At 36.3% G+C, this 16,958-nt stretch overlaps 1 protein-coding gene across 1 annotated transcript; it reads right to left on the bottom strand.

Moving 5' to 3' along the window:
• Nucleotides 1-2,456: 2,456 nt before the first annotated feature.
• LOC115671562 (glutamate receptor 2.1-like) lies at nucleotides 2,457-7,500 on the bottom strand. Its single transcript, XM_030593191.2, has 5 exons — nucleotides 7,131-7,500; nucleotides 4,223-5,562; nucleotides 3,812-4,124; nucleotides 3,314-3,717; nucleotides 2,457-3,210 (listed from the first exon to the last, which is right to left on the bottom strand). The coding sequence occupies exons 1-5, from the start codon at nucleotides 7,441-7,443 to the stop codon at nucleotides 2,635-2,637; spliced, it is 2,946 nt and encodes a 981-aa protein (XP_030449051.1). The 5' UTR covers nucleotides 7,444-7,500; the 3' UTR covers nucleotides 2,457-2,634.
• Between the last annotated feature and the right edge of the window lie 9,458 nt (nucleotides 7,501-16,958).

Here is a 16,958-nt window from a genome sequence, read left to right on the forward strand (position 1 = left end):
GTTCCATATCTATCTAGCTTGAAAGGAACACTTATGGAACCGTCTGACCTCAGCCATTGATTGAGTACATAGCAACTAGAGTGTACGTGTGTTATTTTATATATTAGTACATAAGAATGACCTGGCAATTAATTTACAAGTTATAAAAAAAAAACCAAAAGAGGGAAAACTCAAGTTAGAAGAAACTAAGTACCTGGCCTCTTGACTTTAGATGTACAAGTAAGTACATCATCAACCCTTGATGAGGTCATCCAAGTAATTAAAATAGGAACCAAATCAATAAGATTCTCAATATATTTATGAGGAGAGACATGATCGTATTTAAATGTGATGGATGATGATGGGAGCGTGGATTCTCTCTATCCTTGACTCATTTGATGCATATGAAAGCGCCGGGTCATTGCTTCTTGCCACAGAGTATATTGTTTATATTATCATAAGCTATTAGTGAGTATTAAAATTATGTGATTTAGGTAATGACTTTGAAATTAATTAGCTCTAGTCAATAAGATCCATTCCAATAAGCGGGCATTAATTGATTCTCAATGTATCATCTAATCTCATCCGTTAGATTCTATCCCGATTACTTGGCACGAAAATTCATGGAATGGGCTGATTATATGAGTCATGGGACAGACAAGGTGAATAATTTTCTCGGGAAAATTAGTCGAAGTCATATGATGGTTGATATAGTGGATGAATATTAAGTGATGAGCCCAAACTTTCTGGTTTTCACAGGAGTACTTTTCAAATTGCTGTCCATGTACTTGAGTGGTACAGATAAAATAGTAGTAAATAAAAAAAAAACTAAGATGAGAAAAAAATAGTGCCCATGATTCACGGGAATGTTCTAGGCCGTTCGATTTCAGGTTGCACACGACAAGAATGTTTTAACTAATTCATAACTGCTTGTTTATGTGTTTGTATAGTTCGAGATTATGGTATATACTAGTGAATGTCCATGTATAGGTCCAAGACTACAAATTTATATCTTTTGGAAAATCATATGAGATGGTCTTTTTCAAAAATTCATTTTTAAATCAATAAAAAAATCATATTTTAGAAAATTATATCCTCATCTAGTTATATTTGCTCTCATAAATAGAAAATTGATGAGATTTATACTGTATCATGAATTTGATGATCTTTACATGCCACTATATATATCATGCATATTAATCCTATAAATAGAAGCCTATGCTTGATATTTGTTAGTGTCTATATTGGTTTATTGAATAAAGATGTACGAAAATTTGTTTGGTTATCATAGGTTACTTTTTTATGGATTTGTTAAACCCTTAACGATATTAAGCGGAGGGTGACTTCATAACTATAAGTGTGTTAGTAACCCCATAATCAAACCCTCTCATGGGCGAACCGAACATGAAGAACGGGCCCTGGAACGAATAATCGGGAGAATACAATGAGCAAGAATCCAAGCAAAATGATAAACTAAATAGGACATAAAAAAAATGAGACTTGACCTTGATATTAATGTCACTTGATCGAGCTCAAGATTGAACATATCATAAAAGAAGGAAAAATATTTTCTAGACCACAATTGACACAAGATAATATATATTCAGAATAATGGTAACTAAGAAGCACAATTTATGAGAAGAAATTTTCTTTTTAGTCTTCAGAGAAAATAGTTTTGCCGATTACACTTGATCTTTTGTACAATTTTTCACGATATTTAGAAAATTGAACCGACCTTGATACAATTTTGGCCAAATGATGCACATTACAATTAGGAGAGATATCTCCAACACAAAAATAAAAAAACCCGAATTGAAGAAAGACGTTGTGGATTGATTTATCTAGTTCTTTGGAATTGTATACTATGAATCTTCTATGTGAATATTATTTAACGATCATCTATGAAGTTTTTTTTTATCAAGGATAAATGAACATACGACTCTTTCTATGAACTATGTTCTCAACTTGACTTTCAAACTCTGTGAAATTTTCCTAAAATCAAACTGAACACGGTTAAAAACAAATCAGATGATTTCAAAACTCTAAATCTTGCAAAATGAAACATTTGATAATTGGAGTTTAAACTCTCTCTAATAAAATTAATCAAGGAGAGTTATTATGAGTTCAACAAGAGTTGTAGTGTAACATGAAACATGAAATACATGAATAAGATCTTAAAATTTATAATATGTTTAGTAAAATATTTATTGAAAATTCACTAAAAGAAAGGAGAAAGTCCAAAATAAAAAAAGGTCATCACAGTTAAAATCTACGCAGTCGAGATATATAGACATTAAAATGCACTATGTGCTAGACGGATTAAATAAGAAAATATCTTTATGACTAGCGCTGTTTAGTTACTAAATATTGATGAGCCCATGTGTTCTTTTTTAAGTTTTGTGGCATGAACTAGTACTGCATTTCCCCAAGCAACCAAATATTTGAGTTAAGCCTGTGGTGATTAACTCTGGCTCTGCTGCATGAAAAGCATCTATCTTTCGTCTATATTGTCTGAGATTAGACAATAAGCAGTGTCAATGGCATTCCTTACAAGAGAAGAGAATGAGAGGGAAGATATTGTCATCTAAAAGTATCGAGTTCAGCTAGTCAAGCATGAAAGTCTAGCATCTAATGTTCTTGTGGCATTTCCATCTCTTAATTTACATTGGTATGCTCAATGTTTACCGCTCTCTCGGGGCACCCTTCGACTACACGATTAGGAAGTCCTTGCTCTGCAGATGGTGACTCTTGCTCATTGATAAAGACAATATCGATTTGGCTGGAGTCGCTTGACGGACTTGAGGGGAAGTTAGTGTGTTCCATAATTTCAACAGATGCAATCTCATGGGCACCATCTTCCATATTTCTGTCTCTGAATCTGGATTTCCTAAAAGTATGGGAGTTGAGGTCCCTTTGGTGAAATCTTCTTCCCAATGCAACAATTTTCTCCCACAATGAACCTGAAGAACTTGTAATGACATGCCAATTTCTTTTGACGAACATGACCATGAAAATGAGGAGAGCTAAAACAGCAGCAGCTCCAGCAATCAAGAATAAGCCCCAAAAACTGTCAAGACCCAAGCTGTTGGAAGAAACTGAGTTAGTCGAATCCAGGCAGTTGGATTTTGATGGAAACCATGCATTTTCGATTTCCGTCATTTTAGGCCCTTCAGTTACGTTGAGGATTGCTTGCGAAATATCCGGTACTAGTGGAGACCCTTTGGGGAAAACCTGTAAATCAAAAGAAGCCGGACATGAGATTTTTCGATCAAAGAAATAGCGAATAGTCCTAGTAATTGAAAAATTTGAGGCAAAAAATTGATTGAGGACTTACGAAGCCAAATCCAGCAGTTTTAAAGGTTGGGATCATGGTATATTTGTTGCAATATTGAGAAAGAACAAGTTTAATGTAGGGGACTTCGTCGAACGCTGCTGCGATCCCGCCATTTGCACTTCCATTGGAAAGAAGCGCATGGCATTCTTCAGGAGACTTATAAGATATAAGTCTAGAATCGTCAAACTTCATTTGCTTTAGCAATCCATAAACGAAAGAGCCATCCAAGTATCCCACTTTTTCTCCACTGTTTAGGAGCTGATCCATATCAGTCACAACTGGTTGAAGATTTTGCACCACCAAAAGAGAGCTCAAGCTTGCAGTGTAACTTTGCGTTAGTATAAGTACCACGAAAACCCACACGATCACAACAAATCTGGCTAGGTTGCTAAGTACTCTCTCCCCTGCAATCCAAATTAAGGGAAAGCACCTAAATTATCCAAGAATGGTATGTAAATTGTAATGTTCGATTGATTTATTAAAGGGAAGAGTGATTACTCTGTGCAAAGACCATGGTTGAAAACGAGAACCAGAAGCTTGTGCCAACTTGATGCGCGGCTGGACCCCTGAAATCTTCATTAATCTGATGTTCGAGAATCCACACGACCAATGCTATAAACACAAAGAAGCATCCGGTTGTTAACCAAAGGTCCCAAGTGAGTGGCTTCAAGAAAACCCAAGCATTCTTGCTCTTGCTGTCCTTGTATGGCACAAGCATTGCAACCCCCGATTCGGTGTATGGTAAGGTGAAGTCCACGTATAATGATCTGTTCGCAATGATCGCTGTATCACCCACCATTGCATCGTAATTCTGTTCCAACAAAAGGAAGGGGAATGCTTTCTTTGTCAACTACATGATAACATAGTAAGTTTCAATAGGTAATCCAACAAAATCAAGCAGTTGCTCACCTGGTAAAATACTTGATCAATCATGTCATTGTAATTGCCAGCGGTACTTCCATTAGGCAGGGCAAATGGAATAAGGTCATAAGCCAAAGCATAAGGCAATTTTTCTATGACGGCTTTAAAGATGTCGATACAGTATCCAGTGACTTGGGATGTATTTGTGCTAAAATCTCGAGTCACCGTCACAAATTGTTTGAAACCGACCTTCACGGGGACTAAAATTTTTAGCCTCTTCCCATTTGTGGGTATCTCCCATCCCTTAGGAATAGAGGTCGAATCTCCTGGCCATATTATCGATCCGAGATTACTCTTCGAAGGGGAATATTTGCTTGTGTTGAATGAATACAAATCTCTTAGCAGACCATTTTCTAGCGTCCAAAACCCAATCCCTCTTGCTGCATTTCCATTGATATTAACGATTTGGAACACTGATGACTCTAGCTGCCCATCGACGAGTCTAAAATCTCCAGTGAGGCCCGTGAATGTCATATTGGCTAGTTCTTGGAGAAGTTTCTGACCATTTTGAGAGATCCCGATAGTGTCGAGATCCGTTGCATCTGTCGAAGCATTCAACATCTGGAAGGTAAAATTCGTTGCCCCCATTTCCTCGACAGCCATTGCTAGAGCCCGAGCAGCGTCATAAGCCCTATATCCGAAAATGTTCAACGTAGGATTAAGGACAGATGGATTGTCTTGTTGGAATTTCATCTTCCATCGGACCATGAAGTTGTCCAAGTTTGGTGTGTCCGGGATATAAGTCTTGATGCCCAGTACTCCTTGCATCGAACTAGCGACAACAGATGAATCCACAGAACTCAATAGGTTAGTGATTCCATTAGTCAAGATCCACACATAGCCTTCGTTCATCATTCCCACCTCTTTTGCTTTGGCAAATAGCCGAGAACCGAGGGTAGGTAACATGTGCACGATGAAGACCCTCGTTTGCATCGTCATTAACTTGTAGAGTTCCTGCAGGATTTGATCATCCGTGGCCAAAGGAGGAATGAGGCTCCTATAGGGCACTTGCGTGTCGACCTCTTCCAAAGCATCGGTAAGAGAAGGTATGATGCCTTCTCCGAAGTCGTTGTCCACATATACGAGGACTGCTTCTTTCCAGCCAAAAGCTTGGACGAGTGCGCTTATGGCATTCACTTGAGACGAGTCATTTTGCGTGGCTCGAATGAAGTATGGACTCCGAATCAAACTGAGGGAAGGACTAGTAGCAGAAAAAGAGATGATGGGCACATGAGATTTGTTTCCAAGTTCAATAATGAAGTCTGCTTGCCCCGAACCTTCAGGGCCTATTATGGCTTGGACTTGCTTATTCTTTATCAAATCAAGTGCTGCAAAGACAGTGAAACAATAACAATACGGCAGATAATGGAAATTCTTATCGGAAAAGGCATAGTATTGATCGGAAGTCAATGAAAATTTGATGTAATATTGCCAAAATAGAACTGTTTAAGAAAAAGAAATATAGGAGCTTGAAGTTGGAAAAGAAATTTAATTAATATTATCTAAAGATATAAATTGTTTGGCAAATGATATTGCAAACCTACCGTAAACTGATTCTTCCAACTAAAGTTAATTAAGAACAAAATGAAAGTTGTTAACATCAAGTCGAATCTTCTTCATCGTTAAGTTAACGTCTTTATCTTATGGCATCAGAAAATTCCACTCCAGAATGCAAGCCAGCCTTCATGTATTGAAATATGAGATGATAGAGAAGGTGGACTATTCAATTCAAAGTCAACTTTTGACTGACGGCAATAGGTACTGAAAAATTATTGCATGCTCGGTAAATCATGTTGATCAATCCCACTTCAACCGGTAATTATGTGGGTCCTACCATGGGGCTCGCATGGTGATCTACGGTTGAGATAAATTTGATCTATATTTGTTCCGTAAATCATACAAGGTAGTTTTAAAGGTGCTGCATCCTTTAAACACGAAATAAAACCCCGAGAAAAAGTTTAGCAGAACGGAGATTTTCAGTTAGGCGACTGAAATAACTATCTCCGTCAAGCTATCCCCAAGATAGGATTCTCGCCAATATCATTTCTTGATATAGCTTCTGAAAAGTATACTCCAAGAATTGGAAGAAAAAAATAAAACAAGTGGTTCCAAGGTCAAATGTTGCGCTCAAAGACCAGCCTTGCGGAGAAGCACCGCGTTCCGTGGATTGACCAAATCCCACGAATCCTCTCGGCTCTCAAGCTAAACGTCAAGGTGTCAGTCTCATACGACCGCAGGACTTGGGGGGGATATATTGATACATTTCTGAATTTGAGACCATCCTCATTCCAAGTGTGAAAGAGATCAAGTTGAGTCTCGAGTACTGACTTTATGTTATCTTTGATTCTATTACGAGATGCTAATGACTTCTTTCTCACAATGATTAATGCACTCATTAACTTTGAAAATTTAATAAAGGAAAGTTCTGTCAGTAGACAGTCAATACAGATTGGTGACAGACGATTCTAGAGGATGAGGCAATTCTTTGATGCCCCTGGTCGTTTCTTCTTGGAGCTTTTGAAACTAGGACTTGGACAAGATCTGGTAAGAGAATGCATAAATGACGTCGGGTTGCCAAAAGTTTAACTGGGGATTCGTTTCAAATTTCAAAAATATAGAAGCTGAAGTTTTCAAATGATTGGAGAGTATGTCATTGTGAACAATAAATGTTTTTCTCTTGCATCACACGGACAGCTGCATAAAATTCTTTATCCTCTACGAGAAGATGTGTATTAACCCAAAAACCAAACCACTTCCAAGTTCAAGCAGAGATTAACCAAGAAAAACTTCAACACTATCAACAGAAGTACAAAAGTTTTAACCCAAAAACTGGTGTCATCGTATAATTCTGGACAAGCATCATGATTAGTCAGTACGTTAGAGAGAGAGAGAGAACCTGCAGCAGCAGCGGCAACCTCATCTCTTTTGGAATCTCTTACGTTGAGGACGAGCCTGGTCTTGTAGGAAGGGTTTGAACTATAAAAGTCAGAGAGAGACATGTTAATGCAGCTCAATCCCATCTGACCCACCCACGTCTCCAGATCAAGAACCACCCCAACGTTCACCCGGATCGTTGTGGCATCGTTGTTGCTGCTGCTCTGCGCCGCCGCTAGGCGAGGGCCCTGGCTGAAGGTCGCGACGATGGCAAAAGAGGAGAGAGTCAAAAAGAGGAGCTTTTCAGCATCGAAAGAGATTCTTGGAGGAATCATTGAAAAGGGTTTCGGGAAAACACAAGTGTGTGTGTTTGATTGTTCGTGTGAGAGAGAGAGAGAGAGACGGGAAGGATGTGATGATGAAGCCGATGTATTTGTAAGGGGGAAGAGCTTCGAAAAGTAAGACAAAGCATGGAGAGCTTTCCATTCAAGGATTGATCGTCGAGGGCGGGACCCATCTGGGCTTTTTTTTTTTGGGATCAAATCCATCTGGGCTTACGTACCATGCAAAGAGATAAGATGACATCCGGTAGTATTGACAGTTCATGATTTTATTATAATTTTTAATTTTGGATGAAGAATCCTAACAATTCTTTAACCCCAGGATTGTTTATACCACTATTGTTTTGCTGCTATTTCCATCTTGTTTTAAACAACTGATGATGGAACTTGGTTTGAGTGCTAGAAACAACTCGGATTTAATACTTAAGAAACGTAGGGTCTCCGATATTATGTGTATGCAACGCATCATCTAGTGATTTTTGATGAATTTTCTATGTCCAACATGGAGGATCTGTCTTGGATAGAGACTGCTTCGGATGGAGTAAATCTAACACGCAAAAGCGACAAAAGCTCGTGCAAGACCACAAGACTAACTCGGTAAGTTGGAATATTTTCTATAACTTCTTAGACTGCGTCCGCAATACCTAAGATTAATTCGTTGGAATTTTTGTTAATACCTTAAACTACTAGGATTTTTGCTCATGTATAACACGGGAATTCTACTTTTTCTTATTGTTAAAATATCTCACATCGCTTATGTTTGAATTTATATACTTTTCATATATGCATTGACGTTTTTCAACTATCGGCTTAAGTTTTTAGAATATATGGTAGTGTGATCCCATAAATTTTTACATGGTATCAAAGCCTGATTTTGCTCCTGTCCATCAAATTCTATGTACCTACGCTTTTGAGTTGAGCTTTTTAATACTTTTTAATTCTTTCATAACCTCATTTCCCTCGTCTTGCTTCTTTATTACGTAAACCAAACAATCAACCTCTTATATTAATGTCACATAGCCGCAAGAGATTGTTGCCTCATTGTCTTCTCTTTTCTGCGGAAGAAAAGAGGTCAAGAATTCCAACTTTGACTTTACTTAGGATGGGGATCAAGTGGGTCATTTGAGACCTTGCACGGTGGGACCAGATTCAACACGAATTGCAAAGAAATCTAAGTTCACACACGACAGATTCTCGTAAATGAATTTTGCGCAAGAAAACGAGGAATATTTTTAGTCGTATTTTGAATACTAATCAACAAGGTTCTCGTCTCCTAGAATAAAATATTTCTTTGTACTAAAGAAATCCTTGGTAACCCTAACCCGTAGATAACAGACCAAATTAACACATTAATACCAAATCGACTAAAATCATGGACAAATATAAGATTCAATGTCGAAATCTAACAGGCTCTCAAGATCGGCATTATGGGCCGCATTGGTACCTTTCGGATAAAAAAATATATGGCCTACTTGCAAATTGCGTCGTTATGGCCTACTGGTTTGGATGCTCCAAAAAACCCTTAGCAGCTGCTTTTGCGTTGTAATCGCTAAATCGTTGTCTCACATAGCTAGAAAGAGTATCTATCTCTTAAATCATGTTGGTCCCAATGTACAACTCGCGTAGTTAATGGTTCGGGTAACATTGGTAAACATGATCTATAGACTATGCAATAATTCTCCTTAGATACAAAACATTGCATGGTCAAATGAAACAGGTAGATCAAACTCATCTAGACCGTTGGTCATTGAGTTCCAAGGTAAGACTCAAATAATTAATGGATCGGATGGCATTGATACATACGATTTACAAATCATGTGATATCTTCTCTTTAGTTTAGGAAATTAAGAAAAAATGTGACATGTCAATCACCTAAAGGCAACCTATGAACTCCACACCAAATGATCTAGTTCTTTTTTGGAATAAGTGCACTGTAAATTCTAAAACTTATCACGAAAGTGCAATTGAGTTCTATAACTTTCAAAAAGTGCAATTAAGTCCTAAAACTTGCGCGAACTTTTGCCGCTTTTGCGTGTTAGATTTACTCCATCTAGTGATTTTTGATGAATTTTCTATGTCCATCATGGAGGATCTGTCTTGGATAGAAACTGCTTCAGATGGAGTAAATCTAACACGCAAAGCGGCAAAAGCTCGTGCAAGACCACAAGACTAACTCGGTAAGTTGGAATATTTTCTATAACTTCTTAGACTGCGTCCGCAATACCTAAGACTAATTCATTGGAATTTTTGTCAATACCTTAAACTACTAGGATTTTTGCTCATGTCTAACACGGGAATTCTACTTTTTCTTATTGTTAAAATATTTCGCATCGCTTGTGTTTGAATTTATATACTTTTCATATACGCATTGACGTTTTTTAACTATCCGCTTAAGTTTTTAGAATAGATGATAGTGTGATCCCATAAATTTTTACATGGTATTTAGAGCTTGATTTTGCTCCCCGTCCATCAAATTCTATGTGCCTACGCTTTTGTGTTGAACTTTTTAATACTTTTTAATTCTTTAATAAACTCATTTCCCTCGTCTTGCTTCTTTATTGCGTAAACCAAACAATCAACCTCTTATATTAATGTCACATAGCCACAAGAGATTGTTGCTTCATTGTCTTCTCTTTTCTGCGGAAGAAAAGAGGTCAATAATTCCAACTTTGACTTTACTTAGGATGGGGATCAAGTGGGTCATTTGAGACCTTGCACGGTGGGACCAGATTCAACACGAATTGCAAAGAAATCTAAGTTCACACACGACAGATTCTCGTAAATGAATTTTGCGCAAGAAAACGAGGAATATTTTTAGTCGTATTTTGAATAATAATCAACAAGGTTCTCGTCTTCTAGAATAAAATATTTATTTGTACTAAAGAAATCCTCGTAACCCTAACCCGTAGACAACAGACCAAATTAACACATTAATACCAAATCGACTAAAATCATGGACAAATATAAGATTCAATGTCGAAATCTAACAGGCTCTCAAGATCGGCATTATGGGCCGCATTGGAACCTTTCGGATAAAAAAATATATGGCCTACTGGTTTGGATGCTCCAAAAAACCCTTAGCAGCTGCTTATGTTTTTTTCTTTCTGTGGATTAAGAATCCCAGAAATTATTTTGCCCCTGGATTGCCTTTTCAATCTTCTTCCCGCTATTGCCATCTTGTTTGTTTTGAATGTATGTGATATGGGTGGATATGATCTACAGATCATACAACAAGTTCTCATTCGAAGCAAAAATACTGCATAGTAAAATAAAATATGCATACTGAGCTCATCTAGACCGTTTATCATACGAATCTCATGCTGAGACTCAAATAATTAATGGATCAGATGACATTAGAACATATTAATTATGAACCGAGCAATAAATCTACTTTCTTGAAGGATGATAAATAAAATGTGAGATGTCAGACACCTACAGGTACCCCTAACAATTCCACACCAAGAGGAAGGTCCTTGTCTACGGGAGTCGGACATCTCTAATTAAATGTAGAATTTGTCTTTGTCCCACCCCGTTAGAGCCAAACTTGATTCCCTTTTATTATCATTCCTGTCGTTGTTGTTGTTATTCACTACTATAATAATAATAATAATAATAATAATTACTATTATTAGTAAAATTGGCTTTCTATAACATACTGAATGATTTTTGTGAGTTTCCGAGAAGCTGCGTGTGCCTTGAAGTCAAAACTTTTGACTTGGATTTCTCCCAATATCATGATGGCTCCAGTGATAATTGCATTGTTCCATATCTACCTAGCTGGAAAGAAACACTTCTGGAACCGTTTATGACCAAAATGCAACCGTCTATGACCTCAGCCGTTGATTGGGTACATGGGAAGCTTGAGCATTATATCAATATATTTTCAGTTTGTGTATTAAATACATCTCTATACAAAATTCACCCGGCAATTAATTTACAAGTTATTAGAAAAATAAATTATAATGGAAAAGAGGGAAAACTTAATGCAGGGGAAACTAAGTATCTGGTCTCTCGACTTCAGATACAAGTCAGTACATCAACCGTCGATGAGGTCATCCAAGAAATTAGAATACGAACTAGGAACCCTAACAATAAGATTCTCAATATGTTTATGAGGAGGGACATGGTTGTATTTTAATGTGATGGGAGTGTGGATTCTCTCTATCCGTTAGCCCGTTTGATGTGTATGAAAGCACCTGGTTATTGCTTATTGCGTGGGAGGATATTGTTTGTATTAAAATCATGTGATTTTGGTAATGACTTTGGAATTAATTAGCTCTAGTCAATTAGATCCATTCAAATAAGCAGGCATTAACTGATTCTCAATGTGCTATCCGATCTTGTCCATTGGATTATATCCCGATTACTTGACGCGAAATTTCGTCGAATGGGTTGGCACATCTATTGATCTCAACAAGAAAGTGAATAATTTCTCGGAAAATTTGTGTCTTTTATAGAGCTCAACAAGAAAATTGAGTCCAAACAACAATTACCAAGTTCATACGCTTAGTCCGAGTAATATGATGATTGATATAGAATGGATGAATACTTGACGAGTCCGAACTTTCTGGTTTTCAAAGGAGTCCTTTTCATTTCGCTGTCCAAGTACTTGAGTAGTACAAATAAAATAATAGTAAATAGAAAAAATCAAGAATAGAAAATCATAGTGCCCATGATTCACGGAATGTTCTAAGCCGTTTGATTTGGGGCTGCACATCACAAGAAGGTTCTAACTAATTCATAAGCACTTGTTTGATGTTTTTGTCCGCTTTGAGTTCATCGTAAATACTAGTGAAATTTATAATATGCTTATTAAAATATTTATTTAATAAGATGAATGTTGTCATTCCTCAAGTGGGCGTGGAATTGAAAGGCAATTGAAATTCTACACATCGGTGGTTGTGATCTTGAGCAGCTGCAAGTGTCTAAGTCGACTTGAATCTTTCCAAGTCTCTAGCTTGAATTGACTTTCTTATTAGGAATTCAAGACTTAAGCGACAAGTTTAGAATCATATGGGTCACGCAACGTCGTATTGGTAAGGCATGTCTGCTAGATACTACCTCGAAATTTCCAAGATTCGTCTAATTGCTAATTACAAGCAATGAACATATTATTAATTTTCCTTACCAAAAAAAAACATATTATTAATTCACTATTAACTATTTCTAGTTTACGTCGAAATGTCAAGGGCTTGTAATGTTTGCATTGTATATGAAGGGTCACATCAAATAATTATTAGAGCTCTGTCTCTATCACATGCAAATTCTAGGAAAGAGTGCTATCATAGAAAAAAGAAAACAAAGTTACATAAGAAAGTCGTGACATATGTCGTTATCAGTATATAAATCACTAACTCTAGGTAGGTGTATCTTTGATTATATTATTCCTTCAATATCCTATTGGTAATCAGAATCTTTATAATTGACATTAAATGGAACAAACAGAGCATTGACTAATGCTAGGTATATTTTGAATATTTTAGAAAATCTGGTTTCGTATTAATTTGTAGGTGGACAAGTTGACCTTATTTGATATCTTACAAAAAAGTCTATTATATTACTCAATACGAGGCTTTTTCCTTAAAAATCAATTATGCGTCAATCCAACCAAGTTTAACAGTATTATTGACATTTTGTGAGATTTTGTGTCTAGAAAGGTTGCTTTCTGAGTGAACTATAGATGTGTTCATTCTTAAATTTAAGAAAAATGAAAATTTCGACCCATTTCACATATCGTCTTATGTTAAAATCTTTCGGTAGTCCTCTTTGTGAAATAATTTTGTATCACATGACCGCTCTAAGTTCTATATAATTGGTAGACAAAGTCAATCACAATACACTTCTTTTAATTACACAACCTCTCTTTGAAGTCGGTCACATAGAGAAGATAAAATTTAGAATGAGGTTAGCAAAATAACCAATCGAGAAATGGGGTTGAAATGGACGGTGGGAGCGGAAGATACTCTCCCATGTGACAAACGCAAGCCATTGATTAAAAAAAATATAAGTGTATTAGAAATCCTAAAATTTGTCATGAATATGCAATTAAGTTTTAAAACTTTCAAAAAGTTCAATTAAGTTTTAAAACTTATCAAATTTGTGTAATCAAATCTTTTTGTTAACTACATCTAACTTGGCTAACGAAAAATGATGACATGATTTTTTTTTTCTATGTGGCGCTGATGTGACCAAAACGACCAAATCAATTTTTTTAATAATTTTTTTAGTTATTTTAAAAATTAAGAAAACTTAAAAAGGAAAAAAAAAGGAAGCCACATCATCGTTTTTTTTCTTTTTATAAGTTTTCTTAATTTTTCATTTAATTTAGATAAAATTTGTACTAAAAATTAAATTTGGACCAAAACGTCGTCGTTTTAATCACATCATCGCCACGTAAGAAAGAGAAAATATTAAAACAAGCCACGTCAACAGTTTTTGTTAGCCAAGTTGAACGTAGTTAACAGAATGACTTAATTATACTAATTTGACAAGTTTTAAGACTTGATTACACTTTTTGTAAGTTTTAAGACTCAATTGCACTTTCACGATGAGTTTTAAAATTTTCAGGCACTTATCCCAAAGAAAAAGGAAACTATGTGGGATTTTCTCTTTTGTGTATAAAGTTAGTTGTGTGCTTAGCTGAGAAATTGGTCGATCGGTTGTCGAATGAGCTAAGAATTTTCTCATAACAGCAAAGCCCATAATCATATTAGCGTATTTTATAGTGTATACAAGTACATGCGCTTTTAAAACTTTTCTTTTTCGGGACTCGTTAACAAGTTACCATTAGTGATGAAGAAATACTTTTAGTTCCAATATAATGATGCACATAACACGTGAGAGACTGCGTTGAAAATAACAATAATTTTTTATTTTAGAAAATCCCTCTTTTTTATCTTAAAGATATTAAAAATCTAACGACAGTTTGTATGCTTTTATTGGCTTTCTTTATTTGAGTAACGTTAATTTTTTATTTCAAAATGATCTCTATGACACTATTTACTCCATTTGGCTGACATCCTCACACTTGCATATGTGTCAATTACTTCACACGATATCTTCAACCTCGAGTCTTCGACAGTTTAATCGAGTCCTCAAATCTACTGAATCTCTTGTTGGTAGAAGTGAAATGAAACACAAAGACGTGAATAAGATCTTAAATTTATAATATGTTTAGTAAAATATTCCTTATATTTAATAAGATGAATGTTGTCATTTCTCGATTGAGTGTGAGATTGAAAGGCAATTGAAATTCCACGCTGGAAGCAATTGAAATTCTACACATTGGTGGTTGTGATCTTGATCAGCCCCAAATGTCTAAGTCGAGTTAGAATCTTTCCAATTCTTTAGCTTGAAAAATGAATTTCTAATAAGAAATTCAAGACTTAAGTGACAAGTTTAGAAGCGTACGAGTCATGCAACGTCATATTGGCAGTGCACGTTTGCTAGAGGCTACCGTGAAATTTCCAAGATTAGTTTAATTGCTAATGACAAGCAATGAAAATATTATTAATTCACTGGCAATTATTAGAGCTTGTTCTGTCTATTTCACATGCCAATTCTAGGAAAGAGAACGATCAAAGAAAAAAAATCGAAAAGTCAATATGTGTTGCTAATCACTGTATTAGAAAATGACACTGTTGATTAATAAATATAAAATGACATTGGAGGAATAAAATATAATCTCTTTCTAGGGTTCATTACAACGAGATGAGTCAGGAAGATATTGGCATATTGAAAACTTCTTATTGTGTCCTATTTGTTGTATTTTTTTCCATTTTGATTTTTTATTAGTCGTCTCCATTAAAAAAAAGCCATTCTAATATGCCATATGAGATTGTTAATTGAAGATTTACATATGAGATGGTTACGGAATTTCATAATTGATTGAGTTTGCTTCATTATAAGTATAGATTTGAACTAGTATTGCATCATAACCACTGGGGTTTGCCTCAGTGGCCACCCTTTCTATTTGGAAAGGAGAAGGTGGGGAGTTCGAATCCCCACCTTCTCAGGGAGGCTAGGGATGGGGACGTGTAGTTTCAGATGTGGGTTTCGACTCCCATGCCTTGCAAGAGGCAGGGCAAAAGAGAACAAATTCTAAGTTTGAAATAGGATATATGTTTTCGATCAAAAAAATAAAAATAATAGGATATATATTAACTAATAAATCTTAAATATCTAAATGAAAACTACTGAAAACCGGAACAAATCACCTATTATCGTAACATAATCTTTAAAACAAAGTAAATTAAGGAAATTAAAAATATTAATCTTTAAATATATGCGCCCCACATCATTCCCGCCCACAAGGAGAATCTCCAAAATGAATTTTTTAACTGGATAATCGAAATCTTACGTAATCACAAAATCAATTTTGTGCCAACATTCTGCATGCCCTTCTTCAACAACTTTATTTCTTCTTTTGTCCATATTGTAAATACCGGAATCTAGTTGCTTCCATCACAATTGAAGTCTTTAACATCTATTTTAGCAATAATTTCATTTCCAAAATTAATAGGATAATTGTCCAAAAAGTCTTAAATCTATTGTAGGACGGCCAGTTTAGTCCTAAATCTTTTAACGATTTTCCAATATAGCCCTTTCAACTGGCTAAAAATTACTAATGTGATGGTTCATTAGCGTTGGCTTGTCCTAGGTGGCCCAATCCAATTAGCGGGGCCACGTAGGAAGGCAAATACTGACGCTAATGATTTTACAATTTTACTCTTGTTTTCACAATTTTTCTCCGTTGGTTGCTGGCCACAGGTGAGGGTTGCCTTCACTAGATCCGGTGAGGGGGACTCTTGCCATCGCTAGATCTGGCGAGGGGCCTCGTTTGGGTGAGGGCGACCTTTGCCAGAGGCCGATGAGGCGACCATTACCAACCCTCACCAAAGGTTGGCGAGAGGGCGACCCTTGCTTGTGGCTACTGACCTCCGCTGGCCATGGCTGAGGCCTGATAACTAGCAGAGGGAGGACGGTCGATGTCCACATCAACGATTTCTTGTGAAAATTGGTCATATGACAAATTTTTGAAAGTTTATGACTAAATTGACAGAATTAAATGATTGCGACTTAATTAGTTGTCATACAATAGATTTAGGACATTTTTGACAATTTTCCCTAGAATTGGCTTATAATATCTTCTTTCCATCATCACAAAAATTCAAAACATTTTTCTCTAAAAATTCTTTCTCGATCTCAAAATCCTTCAGCTTTGGAAGTTTCAACTTCTTAATCACTTTGTTGGCTACATACTATGTGAGGCTCGCAAGCACCGACGACCGAAACTTGAGAAACATAAATTTGTCAACAATTGGCATGACGAATATTCCGAGCCGCTTTGTGAACATATCTAGAGTCCATTGCAAATCTTGCTCCATGGTCCGTTGCGATGTCTCGAGACGACAAAAAGCCGTGCACAAGACCCGCATCCCCCGATTTTCATTAGCAAAGCAGTTGCTTCCATTGCCATCGTTACCAATTCTATAGCGATCTTGCCAACT

Source organism: Syzygium oleosum, unplaced genomic scaffold (assembly GCF_021117445.2).
Source record: "Syzygium oleosum isolate NSW1041296 unplaced genomic scaffold, Sole_v2.1 Sole_v2.16, whole genome shotgun sequence".
Classification (NCBI taxonomy): Eukaryota; Viridiplantae; Streptophyta; class Magnoliopsida; order Myrtales; family Myrtaceae; genus Syzygium; species Syzygium oleosum.

What these genes read in the sequence shown, in the direction of transcription:
- LOC115671562 (XM_030593191.2), bottom strand. Translation starts at nt 7,443, where the DNA reads ATGATTCCTCCAAGAATCTCTTTCGATGCTGAAAAGCTCCTCTTTTTG. An exon ending in GGTTGCCGCTGCTGCTGCAG is followed by an intron (nt 5,563 to 7,130) that starts GTTCTCTCTCTC and finishes CTGTCTTTGCAG; the next exon opens with CACTTGATTTGATAAAGAAT. An exon ending in AACCATGGTCTTTGCACAGA is followed by an intron (nt 3,718 to 3,811) that starts GTAATCACTCTT and finishes TTTGGATTGCAG; the next exon opens with GGGAGAGAGTACTTAGCAAC.